Below are 14,435 nucleotides of genomic sequence, written 5' to 3'. Positions count from 1 at the left end.
CCACATCCTTCTGGTAATGTGGTGACCAGAACTGAACATATTATTCCAAGAGTGGCCTAACTAAAGTTCTATAAAGCTGCAGCATAACTTGCCTATCTTTATACTCACAGCCCCTTCCAATGAAGGCAAACATGCCGTATGCCTTTTTTTACTACCTTATCTATCTGCACTGCCACCTTCAATAATCTTTGGACCGACACATAATGATCCTTCTGCATATCAATACTTCTAAAGGTTCTGCCGTTCACTGTGTGATTTCCACCTGTACTTGACCTTCCAAAATGCATTGCCTCACATTTGTCCGGATTAAACTCCATTTGCTATTTTTCTGCTCATGCCTCCAGCTCACCTATATCTTGCTGTATCCTCTGACAATCCTCCTCACTATTCACAACTCCACCAATCTTTGTATCATCTGTAAACTGACTAATTATACCAGCTACATTTTCCTCCAAAGCATTTATGTAAACCATGAACACCAGAGGTCCCAGCACTGATCCCTGTGGAACAACACTTGTCACAACCCTCCATTCGGAAAAGCATCCTTCCACCCCTCCCCTCTGTCTCCTGTGACTAAGCCAGTTCTGTATCCATCTTGCCTTTGATACCATGTGACTTCACCTTTTGTACCAGTCTGCCACAAGGGACCTTGTCAAAGGCTTCACTGAAGTCCATGTGGACGACATCATCTGCTTTTCTCTCATTAATCATCTTCATCACCTCCTCAAAACACTTAGTCAAGTTAGTCAGGCATGACCTCCCCCATACAAAACCAGGCTGTCTGTCGTTATTAAGTCCATTAGCTTCTAAATGCATATAGATCTTGTCACTGAGCATCTTTTCCAGTAATTTCCTTACCAGCGATGTGACGCTCACAGGTCTGTGATTTCCGGGATTATCCCTACTATGTTTCTTAAACAATGGGACAACATTGGCTATTCTCCAGTCCTGGGACCAAAGAGGATACAAAGTGGTCTGTCAGTGCTCCAGCAATTTGTTCTCTTGTCTCCCTCAATATTCTGGGATAGATTCCATCAAGACCCAGGGACTTATCTACCTTAATAGCCCTTTTAGCCCTCTTAATTCCTCGTTTCAGATTGGAACTACTTTCCCAATATTCTTCCAAAGCTTTGTCTGTTTTCAGTCACCTAGACCTTATGTATGCGTCCTTTTTCCTCTTTGCTAGTCTCACAATTTCACCTGTCATCCATGGTTCCCTAATCTTGTCCTTTCTATCCCTCATTTTCACAGGGACATGTCTGTCCTGCACTCTAATCAACCTCTCTTTAAAAACCTCCCACATATCAAATGTGGATTTACCCTCAAACAACTGCTCCCAATCCACATTCCCCAGCTCCTGTTGAATTTTGCTCGAGTTGGCCTTTCCCCAATTCAGCACTCTTCCTTTAGGACCACTCTCGTCTTTGTCCATCAGTATTCTAAAACTTACGGAATTGTGATCACTATTCCCAAAGTAATCCCCTACTGAAACTTCAACCACCTGGCCGGTCTCATTCCCCAACAGCAGGTCCAGTATGGCCCCTTCCCGAATTGGACTATTTACATACTGCTCTGGAAAACCCTCCTGGATGCTCCTTACAAATTCTGCTCCATCTAAACCCCTAACACTAAGTGAATCCCAGTCAATGTTGGGAAAATTAAAATCTCCCATCATTACCACCCTGTTGTTCCCACATCTTTCCATAATCTGTCTACATACTTGTGCCTCTATCTCACGCTCGCTGTTGGGAGGCCTGTAGTACAGCCCCAACGTTGTTACCGCACCCTTCCTATTTCTGAGCTAAACCCATATTGCCTCACTGCTCGAGTTCTCCATAGTGCCCTCCTTCAGCACAGCTGTGATATCCTCGTTGACCAGTAATGCAACTCATCCACCTCTTTTACCTCCCTCTCTATCCCGCCTGAAGCATCTATATCCTGGGATAAAGAGTTGCCAATCTTGCCCTTCCCTCAACCAAGTCTCAGTAATAGCAATAACATCGTACTCCCAGGTACTAATCCAAGCCCAACGTTCATCTGCCTTACCTACTACACTTCTCGCATTAAAACAAATGCACCTCAGACCACCTGTCCCTCTGCGTTCATCGTCTGCTCTCTGCCTACTCTTCCTCTTAGTCACACTGATATCATTATCTAGTTCCTTACAGGTTTTAGTTACTACCTCCTTACTGTCCACTAACCTCCCCATTTGGTTCCCATCCCCCTGCTACATTAGTTTAAACCCTCCCCAACAGCGTTAGCAAAAGCAGCCCCGAGGACATTGGTTCCAGTCCTGCCCAGGTGTAGACCGTCCGATTTGTAATAGTCCCACCTCCCCCAGAACTGGTCCCAATGTCCCAAAAATCTGAACCTCTCCCTCCTGCACCATCTCTCAAGCCACTCATTTATCCTGCCTATTTTTTCATTTCTACTCTGACTAGCACGTGGCACTGGTAGCAATCCTGAGATTACTACCTCTGAGGTCCTACTTTTTAATTTGGCTCCTAACTCCCTAAATTCTGCTTGTAGAACCTCATCCCGTTTTTTACCCATATCATTGGTGCCTATATGCACCACGACAGCTGGCTGTTCACCCTCCTCCTTCAGAATGTCCTGCAGTTGATCTGAGACATCCCTGATCCGTGCACCTGGGAGGCAACATACCATTCGGGAGTCTCGTTTTCGACCACAGAACCGCCTATCTACTCCCCTTACAATCGAATCCCCTATGACTATAGCCCTTCCACTTTTTTTCCCACCCTTCTGTACAGCAGAGCCAGCCATGGTGCCATGAACCTGGCTACTGCTGCCTTCCCCTGGTGAGCCATCTCCCCCAACAGTATCCAAAACGGTATACCTGCTTTGGAGGGAGATGACTGCAGGGGACACCTGCACTGCCTTCCTGCTTTTTTTCTGCCTTTTAGTCACCCATTCCCTTTCTCCCTCAGCGATCCTAATCTGCGGTGTGACCAATTTGCTGAACGTGCTATCCACGACTTCCTCAGCATCGCGGATGCTCCAAAGTGAGTCCATCCGCAGCTCCATGCGGTCTAACAAGAGCTGCAGCTGGACACACTTCCTGCACGTGTAGGAGTCAGGGACATCAGCCACGTCCATGAGCTCCCACATTGAGCAAGCGGATCATAACACGGGTCTGAGATCTCCTGCCGTTTTTACTCTTAAGCTTAACTTAGTGCTGCTATAATATCAAATACTAGATAAATGAAATTAAAAATATTTGTACCAAATCACTCTACTTATCAGCACACGATTAAAAAAAAGGAAAAAGAAAAACACTTAGCTTATCAACACAGCAGAGTCTTTTTTGTTTGGTCAGAGGAGGAGGGCGGGTGGGAGACACTACAAGTGTAGTGTCTCGGGTTTAGCCACTGCCCAGATATATCAGTTCACTCGCTTCTGAGAGCGCAATTCGACCGCTCCCACTCAGCTCCGCTGCTGAAATGAAGAACTTACCTCCCGGCAGGCCCCTGGTCCTCGCTGTCACTGCTCCCGCTGCTGCTGCAAAAAGTGGAGGCCGCTGATTGCACGAGGTAAGTTTTTAACTGGGAAACTTACCTCCTGGCAGGCCACGGTCCTCGCTCTCACTGCTCCCGCTGTAAAAAATGGAAGTCCCGGAGGACTGGAGAATTGCTAATGTTGTCCCCTTGTTTAAGAAGGGTAGCAAGGATAATCCAGGAAATTATAGACCGGTGAGCTTGACGTCAGTGATGGGGAAGCTGCTGGAGAAGATACTGAGGGATAGGATCGATTTACATTTGGAAGAAAATGGGCTTATTAGTGATAGGCAGCATTGTTTTGTGCAGGGAAGATCATGTCTTACCAACTTGATAGAATTCTTTGAGGAAGTGACAAAGTTGATAGATGAGGGAAGGGCTGTAGATGTCATTTACGTGGACTTCAGTAAGGCGTTTGATAAGGTTCCCCATGGTAGGCTGATGGAGAAAGTGAAGTCGCCACGGGTCCAGGGTGGACTAGCTAGATGGATAGAGAATTGGCTGGGCAACAGGAGACAGAGAGTTGTAGTGGAAGGGAGTTTCTCAAAATGGAGAACTGTGACCAGTGGTGTTCCACAGGGATCTGTGTTGGGACCACTGTTGTTTGTGATTTACATAAATGATCTGGAGGAGGGTATAGATGGTCTGATTAGCAAGTTTGCAAATGACACTAAGATTGGTGGAGTAGCAGATAGTGAAAGGGACTGTCGGAGAATGCAGCAGAATATAGATATATTGGAGAGTTGGGCGGAGAAATGGCAGATGAAGTTCAATCCAGGCAAATGCAAGGTGATGCATTTTGGAAGATCCAATTCAAGAGTGAACTATATGGTAAATGGAAAAGCCCTGGGGAAATTTGGTGCACAGAGAGATCTGGGTGTTCAGGTCCATTGTACCCTGAAGGTGGCAATGCAGGTCAATAGAGAGGTCAAGAAGGCATACGGCATGCTTTCATTCGTCGGACAGGGTATTGAGTACAAGAGTCGGCAGGTCATGTTACAGTTGTATAGGACTTTGGTTCGACCACATTTGGAATACTGCGTACAGTTCTGGTCGCCACATTACCAAAAGGATGTGGATGCTTTGGAGAGGGTGCAGAGGAGGTTCACCAGGATGTTGTATGGTATGGAGGGCGCTAGCTATGAAGAGAGGTTGCTTAGATTAGGATTATTTACATTAGAAAGATGGAGGTTGAGGGGGGACCTGATTGAGGTCTACAAAATCATGAGAGGTATTGACAAGGTGGATAGCAAGAAGCTTTTTCCCAGGGTGGGGGACTCAATTACTAGGGGTCACGATTTCAAGGTGAGAGGGGAAAAGTTTAAGGGAGATATGCGTGGAAAGTTCTTTACGCAGAGGGTGGAGGGTGCCTGGAATGCATTGCCAGCGGAGGTGGTAGAGGTAGGCACGATAGCATCATTTAAGATCTATCTGGACAGATACATGAATGGGCAGGGAGCAGAGGGATACAGATCCTTAGAAAATAGGTGACAGGTTTAGATAGAGGTGGATCGGCGCAGGCTTGGAGAGCCGAAGGGCCTGTTCCTGTGCTGTAATTTTCTTTGCTCTTTGTTTGTTCTTTTAATACTTTTTAAGACGCACAACACCTCTTTTTAATAGTGACTTGTTTCGCCCTCCTTCAAATCAGCCTTCATTACCCCTGTGTCACAACCATTTTATGATTCTATCAATATTAACAGCAATTTATTCGTTGAGATCAAAGGGATACTTCTTCCTTTGCCACTGTAGTTCTAAAGGGAATACATCAATTTCAGCTCCTTTTCTTTAATTTTAGGTTGCTGTTGAGGATCGGATCAAGCAGTTGCAAGAAGCATACCGGGATTTTGGTCCTTCATCACAACACTTTCTTTCGAGTAAGTCAGACTTGCAAAAATCTGGCACCTTAATTTTGTTGCATTTTAAATATACTAGTGTTGAAGAATATTTAGAATATTTGAAGATTTTAAGTGTCTGCATGAGTGTAAAGTCAAATTAATCCATGCTGTCTACAGTTCGAGTGAAGCACTGTTAGTTGTGCTACTGGATTATCAATAAATTTATGACCTTAGCAAAATACCAAGATTAATATATTTTGCTGTTTATATTCAGTCTAAAAATTAAGTTGGATCCTCAGGCTGTTAAAGAGTGCGCTATAGTAACAGTCTAGTGACCTATGCGTATGTTTGGTATTTTTTAGTTCTAATCCTGTACTTTCATACCTGTAGCCTCCGTCCAGCTGCCTTGGCAGAGAGCTGTATCACACAACAATAAAGTGCCATATTACATCAAGTAAGTTTTCCTATATTCATACTGTGCAATCAGGATACTTTTACTTCATTTTGAAGTTTTGAAGTTAAAGAGAATCCCAAGGCATTCTTTACATATGTTAAAAACAAGAGGATAACTAGGGAGGGGTTAGGCTCATGAAAGGATAAAGGAGGGTATTTGTTCTTGGAGGCAGAGAATACATGCAAAATCCTAAATGAGTACTTGGTATTCACCCAGGAGAAGGATGTGTAGGACAGTGAGATTAGTTTGGAGCGTACTAATCTGCTTGGGCATTTTGAGATCAAGAAAGAAGTGTTGTTGAATCACTTGTATTGAGAGAGGCAAGAGAGGAGATTGCTGAGGCCTTGACCAAGATCTTTGTATCCTTGCTAGCCACTGGAGAGGTCCCAGAGGACTGGCAATAGCTAATGTTGTTCCTCTGTTCAAGAAGGGAAATATAGATAATCCAAGAAACTATAGACCAGTGAGTGTCACGTTGGTCGTTGGGAAACTATTGGAGAGAATTCTTGGGGATAAGATTTATGCATGTTTGGAAAAGCATGGCCTAATTAGGGATAGTCAATATGGCTTTGTATGGGGAAGATCATTTCTTACTGACGTGAATTTTTTGAGGAGGTAATGAAGGTGCTCAATGAGGATAGAACAGTGGATACTGTGTACATTGATTTTAGTCAGGCTTTTGACAAGGTTCCTCATAGTAGGCTCATCCAGAAGGTGAAGATGCATGGGAATCCACGGTGACTTGGCTGTGTGGATTCAGAATTGGCTTGACCATAGAAGGCAGAGCGTAGCGGTGGAAGGGTGTTTTCTACCTGGAGGTCTGTGACTAGTGATGTTCTGCAGGGATCGTACTGGGACCTCTGCTTTTTATGATATGTATATAAATGACTTGGATGAAAATGTAGATGGGTGGGTTACTACGTTTGAAGACGATACAAAAATCAATGGAGTTGTGGATGGTGTAAAAGGTTGTCAAAGGTTGGGATGTCGATCAGTTGCAGATATGGGTGGAGAAATGGCAGATAGAGTTAAATCTGGATAAGTGTGAGGTGCTGCAATTTGGGAGATCAAATGTTAATGAAAAGTATACAGTTAATGGCAGGACCCTTATCAGCATTGGTGTGAGGAGGGATCTTGAGGTTCAAGTGCGTGGCTTCCTGAAAGTGGCCATACAAGTAGATAAGGTGGTAAAGAAGGCGTGTGGCATGCTTGCCTTTATTGGTTGGGGAATTGAGTACAAAAGTCAGGAAATTATGTTGCCGCTTTATAAGACTTTGGTTAGGCTACACTTAGAATATTGCATTGAATTCTGGTTGCTACATTACAGGAAGGATTTGGAGGCTTTGGAGAGGGTGCAGAAGATGTTTAACAGGACGTTGCCTGGATTGGAGGGTATGAGCTATAAGGAGAGCCTCGGGAAACTGTTTTCTCTGGAGTGGTAGACCCTGAGGAGAGACTTGATAAAAGTCTATAAAATTATGAGATGCATAGCTAGGCTTGACAGTCAGAACCCTTATCCCAGGATTGAAATGTCTGATACTAGGGGCATGCATTTAAGGTGAGAGGGGGAAAGTTCACAGGAGATGTGAAGGGCAAGTTTTTTTTTACACAGAATGGTAGGATTCTGGAACGAACTACCAGGGGTGGTGGTGCAGGCAGATACAATAGGGGCATTTAAGGGACTTGTAGATAAGCACGTGAATATGAAAGGATGGAGGGATATTGACCAAGGGCAGGAAGAAGGGACTAGTTTAATTTGGCGTTCATGTTCAGCACAACATTGTGGGCCAAAGGGCCCGTTCCTGTGCTATACTGTTCTCTGTTCTATGTAAAATTCAAATAGCTCTTTTCAGGAGATTCAATTTGACTAACTTAATTAAAGGTGGGATGCTGCTGCAGTGTAGATTTGTGGCACAACCAACAAGAGACATTTTTTAGGCTTCTGAGTTTGACATGTATTTTCTGATGAGGTGATGCCAGAAATCTTTGACAAGTTTGGTCCTGAAACTGGAAGAAGAAACTATTTACAAAATTACTTTTCAGAAGGATAAATTAAACTCGAGTTTTCTTTATTTTGAAGAGCCAGGTGACCAGGTTTGAAAATTAAGGGTCTTCCATTTAAGACACAAGTAAGGAGAAGGCATTGTTTATTGTGAATGGAGCACATGGATAAACACAGCTTGGCAGTGGAACAAGTAGTATCAGGAACAAAGATAGCTCTGTCCATTCAAGCATAGCGCAAAATGGAGTCAAATTGTAAGCACAGCTCACTGGAATGAATAGATATTTTATCTTTTGCAATGATTGTTAAAAGCATTTCAGCACAAAATCTAGAATTTTGGAAGAAGTAATGCTTAAAAATCACACAGTGGATCTGTGGCATTATTCCTCCCCCCGCCCACCTTCCCGCAGAGAGTAGTGGAGGCTGGGTAACTCACCTGGAATACTCCCCACCTGCTTGGATGGGTGCAGCTCCAACAACATTCAAGATGCGTGATGCCATCCAAGAGAAAGCAGCTTGCTTGATTGGCACTACATTCACAAAGATCCACTCTCTTCACCACTGATGTTCAGTAGCAGCAGTGTGGACTATTTACAAGGTGTACTGCAGAAATTCACCAAAGATCCGTAGACAGCACCTTCCAAACCTATGACCCCTTCCATCTAGAAGGACAAGGTCAGCAGATATATGGGAATATCGCCACCTGCAAACCACTCACCATCCTGAATTGGAAATATATTGCCATTCCTTCAATATCACTGAGTCAAAATCCTGGAATTCCCTCCTTAAGGATATTGTGGGTCAACTTGCAGCATGTGGATTGCTGTGGTTCAAGAAGGCAGCTCACCACCATTTTCTCAAGGGCAGCTAGGAAGGGACAATAAATGCTGGCCAGCCAGTGTCACGCATGTCCCACGAGTGAATTAAAAAAAGAAGTCCTCAGTCTATGTCTCCTTCGTACTGATTCATCAATCAGTGGGAGCAATCTTTCTCTATTAGCTCTGAACTATTTGTCATTTTGAACATGGTTACTTCTGTTCATTTAGGAATGCACAGTAATACTGCGCACGTATGTTTTTGAATGTAGTAAGAGTAAAATTTAAAATTCTAGGAGCAACTGATTGTATGTAACTGGTGATGGTAAGTTAGTTTGCTATTGGTTACCCAGTTGTTAAACTTGCCTTGTCACTTTTCTGACTTTTCCTTTTGTAATAACAACTTGGAATCTAGTAGTGACTGAAAGTCAAAGTAAAAATGTTATCTATCATCACAATTTCCATGAAAAGGCTTCTTAATCATTCTCAGATTTTGCAAGAATATTTTGAAACTTAAAGAGCTTAGATGTAAATTTTTTTTGCACAGTAATCTAACATGCCAGTAATAACTGAAATTTTAGGGGTTAGTGAACTGTGGAACAGAGTACTTGGAACTTATTACAACCATGAAAGGTTGAAAAAAGATGATAATCTCTCAAGTATAGATAGAATGCTTATTCGACCTGAAGAAAGATATATCTACAAATTAAGAATGGGCTTATATGTTCACCTGATAGTTCTATCTATCACCTGTTTTCAAGAGTAAATTTGAAAGCTGTCATGATGTTTTTAAAAACTTGGTTGTTTATTCTACACAACTTGCACCCTACATGGAGAGACTGAAATATCTCAAACATGAGGCTGTGTCATAGTCATACAGCATAGAAACAGACCCTTTGGTCCAACTCGTCTGCACCGATCAAGCATCCCAATCTAACCTAGTCCCATTTGCCAGTATTCGACCCATATCCATTTCATATATCCATCCAGATGCGTTTTAAATGTTGTAATTGTAACCACCTCCACCACATCCTCTGGCAGTTCGTTATATACACGCCTCACCTTGCCTGTGAAAACATAGACGTCTCAGGTCCTTTTAAATTCTTTCCCTTCAAACCTTAAACCTACGTGCTCTAGTTTTGGACTCCCCCACCCGAGGATAACGACCTTGGGTATTTACCCTATCCTTGCCCCTTATGATTATATAAACCTCTATAATGTCACCCCTCAGCCTCTGACACTCGAAGCAAAAAAGCATCAGTGAATTCAGTCTCTCCCTTTAGCTCAAACCCTCCAACCCTGGCAACATCCTTTCAAGTTTAACAACATCTTTCTTATAGATGTGTGACCAGAATTGTACGCAGTATTCTGTAAGTGGCGTCACCAATAAAAACCGAAAGAACTGCAGATGTTGTAAATCAGAGACAAAAAATAGAAATCGCTGGAACAGCTCAGCAGATTTGGCAACTTTCACGGAGAGAAATCAGAGTTAATGCTTCAGGTGGAGTAACCCTTCCTTTGTTCTGAAGAAGGGTCACTTGACCCAAAATGTTGACTCTGTTTTCTGTCCACAGATCCTGCCAGACCTGCTGAGCTTTTCCAGCAATTTCTATATTTGTGGCCTTACTAATGTTCTGTACAGCTGCAAGATGATGTCTCAATTCCTATACTCAATGTTCTGACTAATGAAGGCAAGTGTACCAAAAGTACCTTCTCTTGAAGTATGTAGCTTCTTTTAGCCTCTCAATAACAGACTTCAATACCTCAGTAAAAAGGATCAATACCTCTGACAGTCCTATTTTATCTGTCAGCCAGAGCTACCTGATTGGAGCTGTTTAATCTGATCCAGTCTGGGAATTTATATTCCATGAGACTGACCTTGTTACAGTCACTATCTCCCACCCCCTCTGAATTTGAGGACATAGGTGTGTCCTTTTTTTTTGGAGAGCTGCCTGGGCATTTTAACACCCGGTCAGGTTCCTCTGACTCCGTGCCTTTTACAGGTGGCACGTAATGCATGGGAGCTCACCTGTTGAGCCAGAAGTGCGTCAATCGAATTTCATTCACCTGTTCTGGTGGCAAAGGCATCGAAGCCGCTATGTCTATTATGACCATCTCTGATTCTGAGGACTCATCGACACTTGATGGAGAGAGTGAACCCACAGGTTCCGGGAACCTTTTGGATACCCCCAACGCTGCAGAGTCTTCTACACATTAACAACTCTGCCAGTGCTATCCCTGTGGTTGTATATGAGGTGGTCCCATAATCAAATAATAACCATGACAGCTTGATATCTGGCAAGGCTGTCGGCTGTTTCTTCAGCAGACTTTCAAAGTTTGGACTGTACTTTCTGCCAGGCCATTGGATGATGTGTGGTATGGAGCTGTCCTTGTATGTCGAATCACGATCACCTTTAGGGAATGCTCAAATTCCCTGTTTTTAAACAATGGTCCATTATTTGTGACCGGGATTCCGTGTATGGAAAAAGAAGCACAAAGCTTTTTTATCGCCGCCTCCGTGTTTGACAAATGGACCCTATGTATGTCCAACCACTTTGATTGTGTGTCTACAATGACGAAGAACATTGAACCCATGAAAGGACCTGCATAGTCGACGGATGTGAGGGAGCTGCAGGTGTAATTTTTGTCCCTGTTGGCACTCTGGGCACTGCCCCACCAATGTAGCTATATCTGCATCCAGGCCTGGCCACCGGACGTAACTGCTCATTAATATATTTATTTTGGAGACCCATGGTAGAATTCAGCTAGTATTTGGTGGCGAACTTTGCTCGGGACAATCACTCTTGCTCCCCACAATGATATTCCATCCTCTACTGTGAGCCAATCTCTCCTGGTCCAAAACGGTTTCAATTCTAGTTGCGATGGCCCTTTGATTTCCCCCATCATCACCAGCTGTTTCAGTTTTGAAAGGACTGTTTTTATTTGCATCTAAAGTCTGATATTGTCCGCTGTGACTGGGTGCGTGTCCAGAAAATTTAATATCATTACAGATTCTTCCATTGGGTGTATCGCCGGTGGTGTATTGCCGGTGGTGTATCTGCTAAGGGGAGGCAGCTCAATGCATCTGCATTTGCTACTTGGCCTGCCGGTTGGTGTTCTGACTTGTAACTTTAAGCACTTATTATTAGAACCCACTGCCAAATCTGGCCCAAAGCTATGGGCGGCACCGCCTTATCCTCTTTAAATGGACCAAGTAGGAGTTTCTGGTCCTTGATTGTCACAAATTTTCATCCAAAAGGTATTGGTGGAGCCTCCTGATTCCAAATATGATGGTGTTGATCTTTTTCTGTTGTTGGAGCTGCACTCACCCAGACAAGTGGAGAGTATTCCATCACACTTATGCCCTGAGGATGATGGACAGACCCATGGCAGTGACCATCTAGAAGCCTGTTCTAGGTACACTGCTGATGTTTTTTCAGATCTGACCATTTTAAAGCTGATATGTAGCTGCAATCTGTCAGATAGATTTCAGTTTTCTTTTATTTACTGAGTTTTCTCTTGAAAAGATTGCAAGATATAGGAGCAGAATTAGGTCATTTGATCATGGCTGATCTGTTTCTCAACCCCATTTTCCTGCCTTGTCTCCATCACTCTCGAACACCTTACTAATCAAGAGCCTATCTATCTCTGTCTTCAAGACACTCAGTGTCTTGGCTTCCTGCAGCAATGAGTTCCGCAGATTCACCACCCTCAACTGAAGAAATTTCTTCTTGTCTCAGTTCTAAAGGGTTGTCCCTTCGACTCTGAGGCTGTGCAGTCATGTCTTATTGTCTCCTACTAGTGGAAACATCTCCTCCACTTTGGCCAGATGGGCAGAGCAGTGGCAGATGACATTTAACCCTGATAAGTGCAAACTAATGCACTTTGATATAAACAACGAGGTGAGGGTGTATTAAATTAATGGCAGGACACTGGGTAGCTTTGAACTTCGGAAAATTGTGCACAGATCCCTGAATTTGGCAGAGCTCGTGAATATGATAGTTAAGAAGGCATATGGGGCACTTGCTTTCATCAGTCGTGGTAGAGAGTATAAGAGCAAGGAGATAATGTTGGAATTGTACAGAGTGTTGGTTAGGCTACAGCTGGAGAACTGTGTGCAGTTCTGGTTACCTCACTACAGGAAGGATGTGATAGCACTAGAGGGGATACAGATGAGGTTCACCAGGATGCTGTCTGGGATGGAGAAATTGAGCTATGAGAAGAGACTAGATAGGCTTGGATTGTTTTCTTTTAGAGCAGAGAAAGCTGAGGGGGATATGATTGAAGTGTATAAGATTATGAAGGGTATGGACGGGTTGAATAGAGAGTAGCTGTTCTCCTTGGTTGAGGGTCAATCAGAAGGGGGCATAGATTTAGGTTAAGGGGCAGGACATTCAGAGGGGATTTGAGAAAAAAAACTTCTTCACTCAGCAGGTGGTGGAAATCTGAAATGCATTGCCTGGGAAGGTAGTGGAGGCTGGAAACCTTACAACCTTAAAAAAAAATTCACTTGAAATGTCATAACATTCAAGGATATGGGACACATGCAAGAATTTGGTATTAGCGCGCCTTCGGTGGTCGTTATTGTTGGTGCAGATTCGTTGGGCCGAAGGGCCTTTTCTGAATTGTACAAATCTATGACTGTATCCAGGTCTCTCAGTAATCTGTAAGTTTCATTGAGAACCCATCAAGTACAGTCCTCAACTTCTCCTCAGAAGATAAGCCCTTCATCCCTGGATAATTCTTATAAACCTCCTCTGGACTACCTCTAACGCCAGCACATTCTACCTTTGATACGGGGTCCAAAACTGCCCACGATATTCCAAATGTGGTCTGACCCAGAACCTTATACAGCCTCAGCAGTACATCCCTGCTGTTGTAATCTAGCCCTTTGGAAATGAATGTTAATTAAACAAATGCATTTGTCTTCCTAACTGCTGACTGAACCGACATGTTGAAGTTAAGAGAATCCCAAACTAGGACTCATAAGTCCCTTTATGTTTCAAATTTCTGAAGCCTTTTACTATTCAGAAAATAGTCTAATTATTCAATCTCAAGTGGAAATGTTTATCCTTGAAATATTACCGTAAAAGGTCGGATACTTCTTATTCGCAAGATTTAAAAACATCAGTTCTGAGTTATTTATATCAAAGCCCATTTTTGACTTGTTCATTAACAGAACTGAAAACATTATTTCTACTGCTATCTTCCTCAAGCATCTGAGAACGCAATGTTTTATAATGATAAATAATGCCTGTTTCCATTATACATTTTAAAAATAAACTTGATTAGAGAGGGGAAAGAATTTTAACTTTAAGCACAGTCTCTAGGGATTGTGATCTCACCAGTCTGTTCATCGTTCAGGGTTTTCATTGCTGTTGTGACTTGCAGTATCATGATAACAAATGGATTTGGAAGAGTGGTTAAGAGGAAAGTTCGTACAGCAAGTTGAAAATTAAATGCCATTCATTTTACTGAAGTACTGATTGGAAATGGGGTTTTCTTTGCAGCATGATTTTTTTCCCCTGCACACTAAAAAATACAATTTAAGTAATAAAGAAATGGAACTTTGACATTTTTAGAAAGGCTTAAAAATTGTAAAATTTACTGTTTAAGTTAGAAACTGAAAGTATCTTTGCTTACAAGATATTTGATGATGCCTTGTGTCTGCAGCCTGATATAAAGGATTTTGGTAACTTCAATAAATTAATATACATAGAACAGTACAGCACATTACAGGCCTTTCGGCCCATGATGTTGTGCCGACCTATTATCCTAATAAGCTCAATCTACCCTGCATACCCTACATTTTAC

At 42.9% G+C, this 14,435-nt stretch overlaps 1 protein-coding gene across 3 annotated transcripts in view; it reads left to right on the top strand.

Annotated features, from left to right (window-relative positions):
- LOC109917954 (dystrophin-like) overlaps nucleotides 1-14,435 on the top strand; it is a 333,913-nt gene that overhangs the window by 296,342 nt on the left and 23,136 nt on the right. For all 3 annotated transcript variants that reach the window (XM_048600638.1, XM_048600639.1, XM_048600636.1), the window contains exons 56-57: nucleotides 5,311-5,389; nucleotides 5,741-5,804. In XM_048600638.1, coding sequence (XP_048456595.1) covers nucleotides 5,311-5,389; nucleotides 5,741-5,804 — 143 coding nt within the window. The remainder of the gene's footprint in view (nucleotides 1-5,310; nucleotides 5,390-5,740; nucleotides 5,805-14,435) is intronic.

The sequence above is a fragment of the Rhincodon typus genome, chromosome 9 (assembly GCF_021869965.1).
Source record: "Rhincodon typus isolate 14 chromosome 9, sRhiTyp1.1, whole genome shotgun sequence".
NCBI classification, from domain to species: domain Eukaryota; kingdom Metazoa; phylum Chordata; class Chondrichthyes; order Orectolobiformes; family Rhincodontidae; genus Rhincodon; species Rhincodon typus.
Note: the sequence above shows the minus strand (reverse complement) of the source record. Positions and strands in the feature narration are given on the sequence as shown.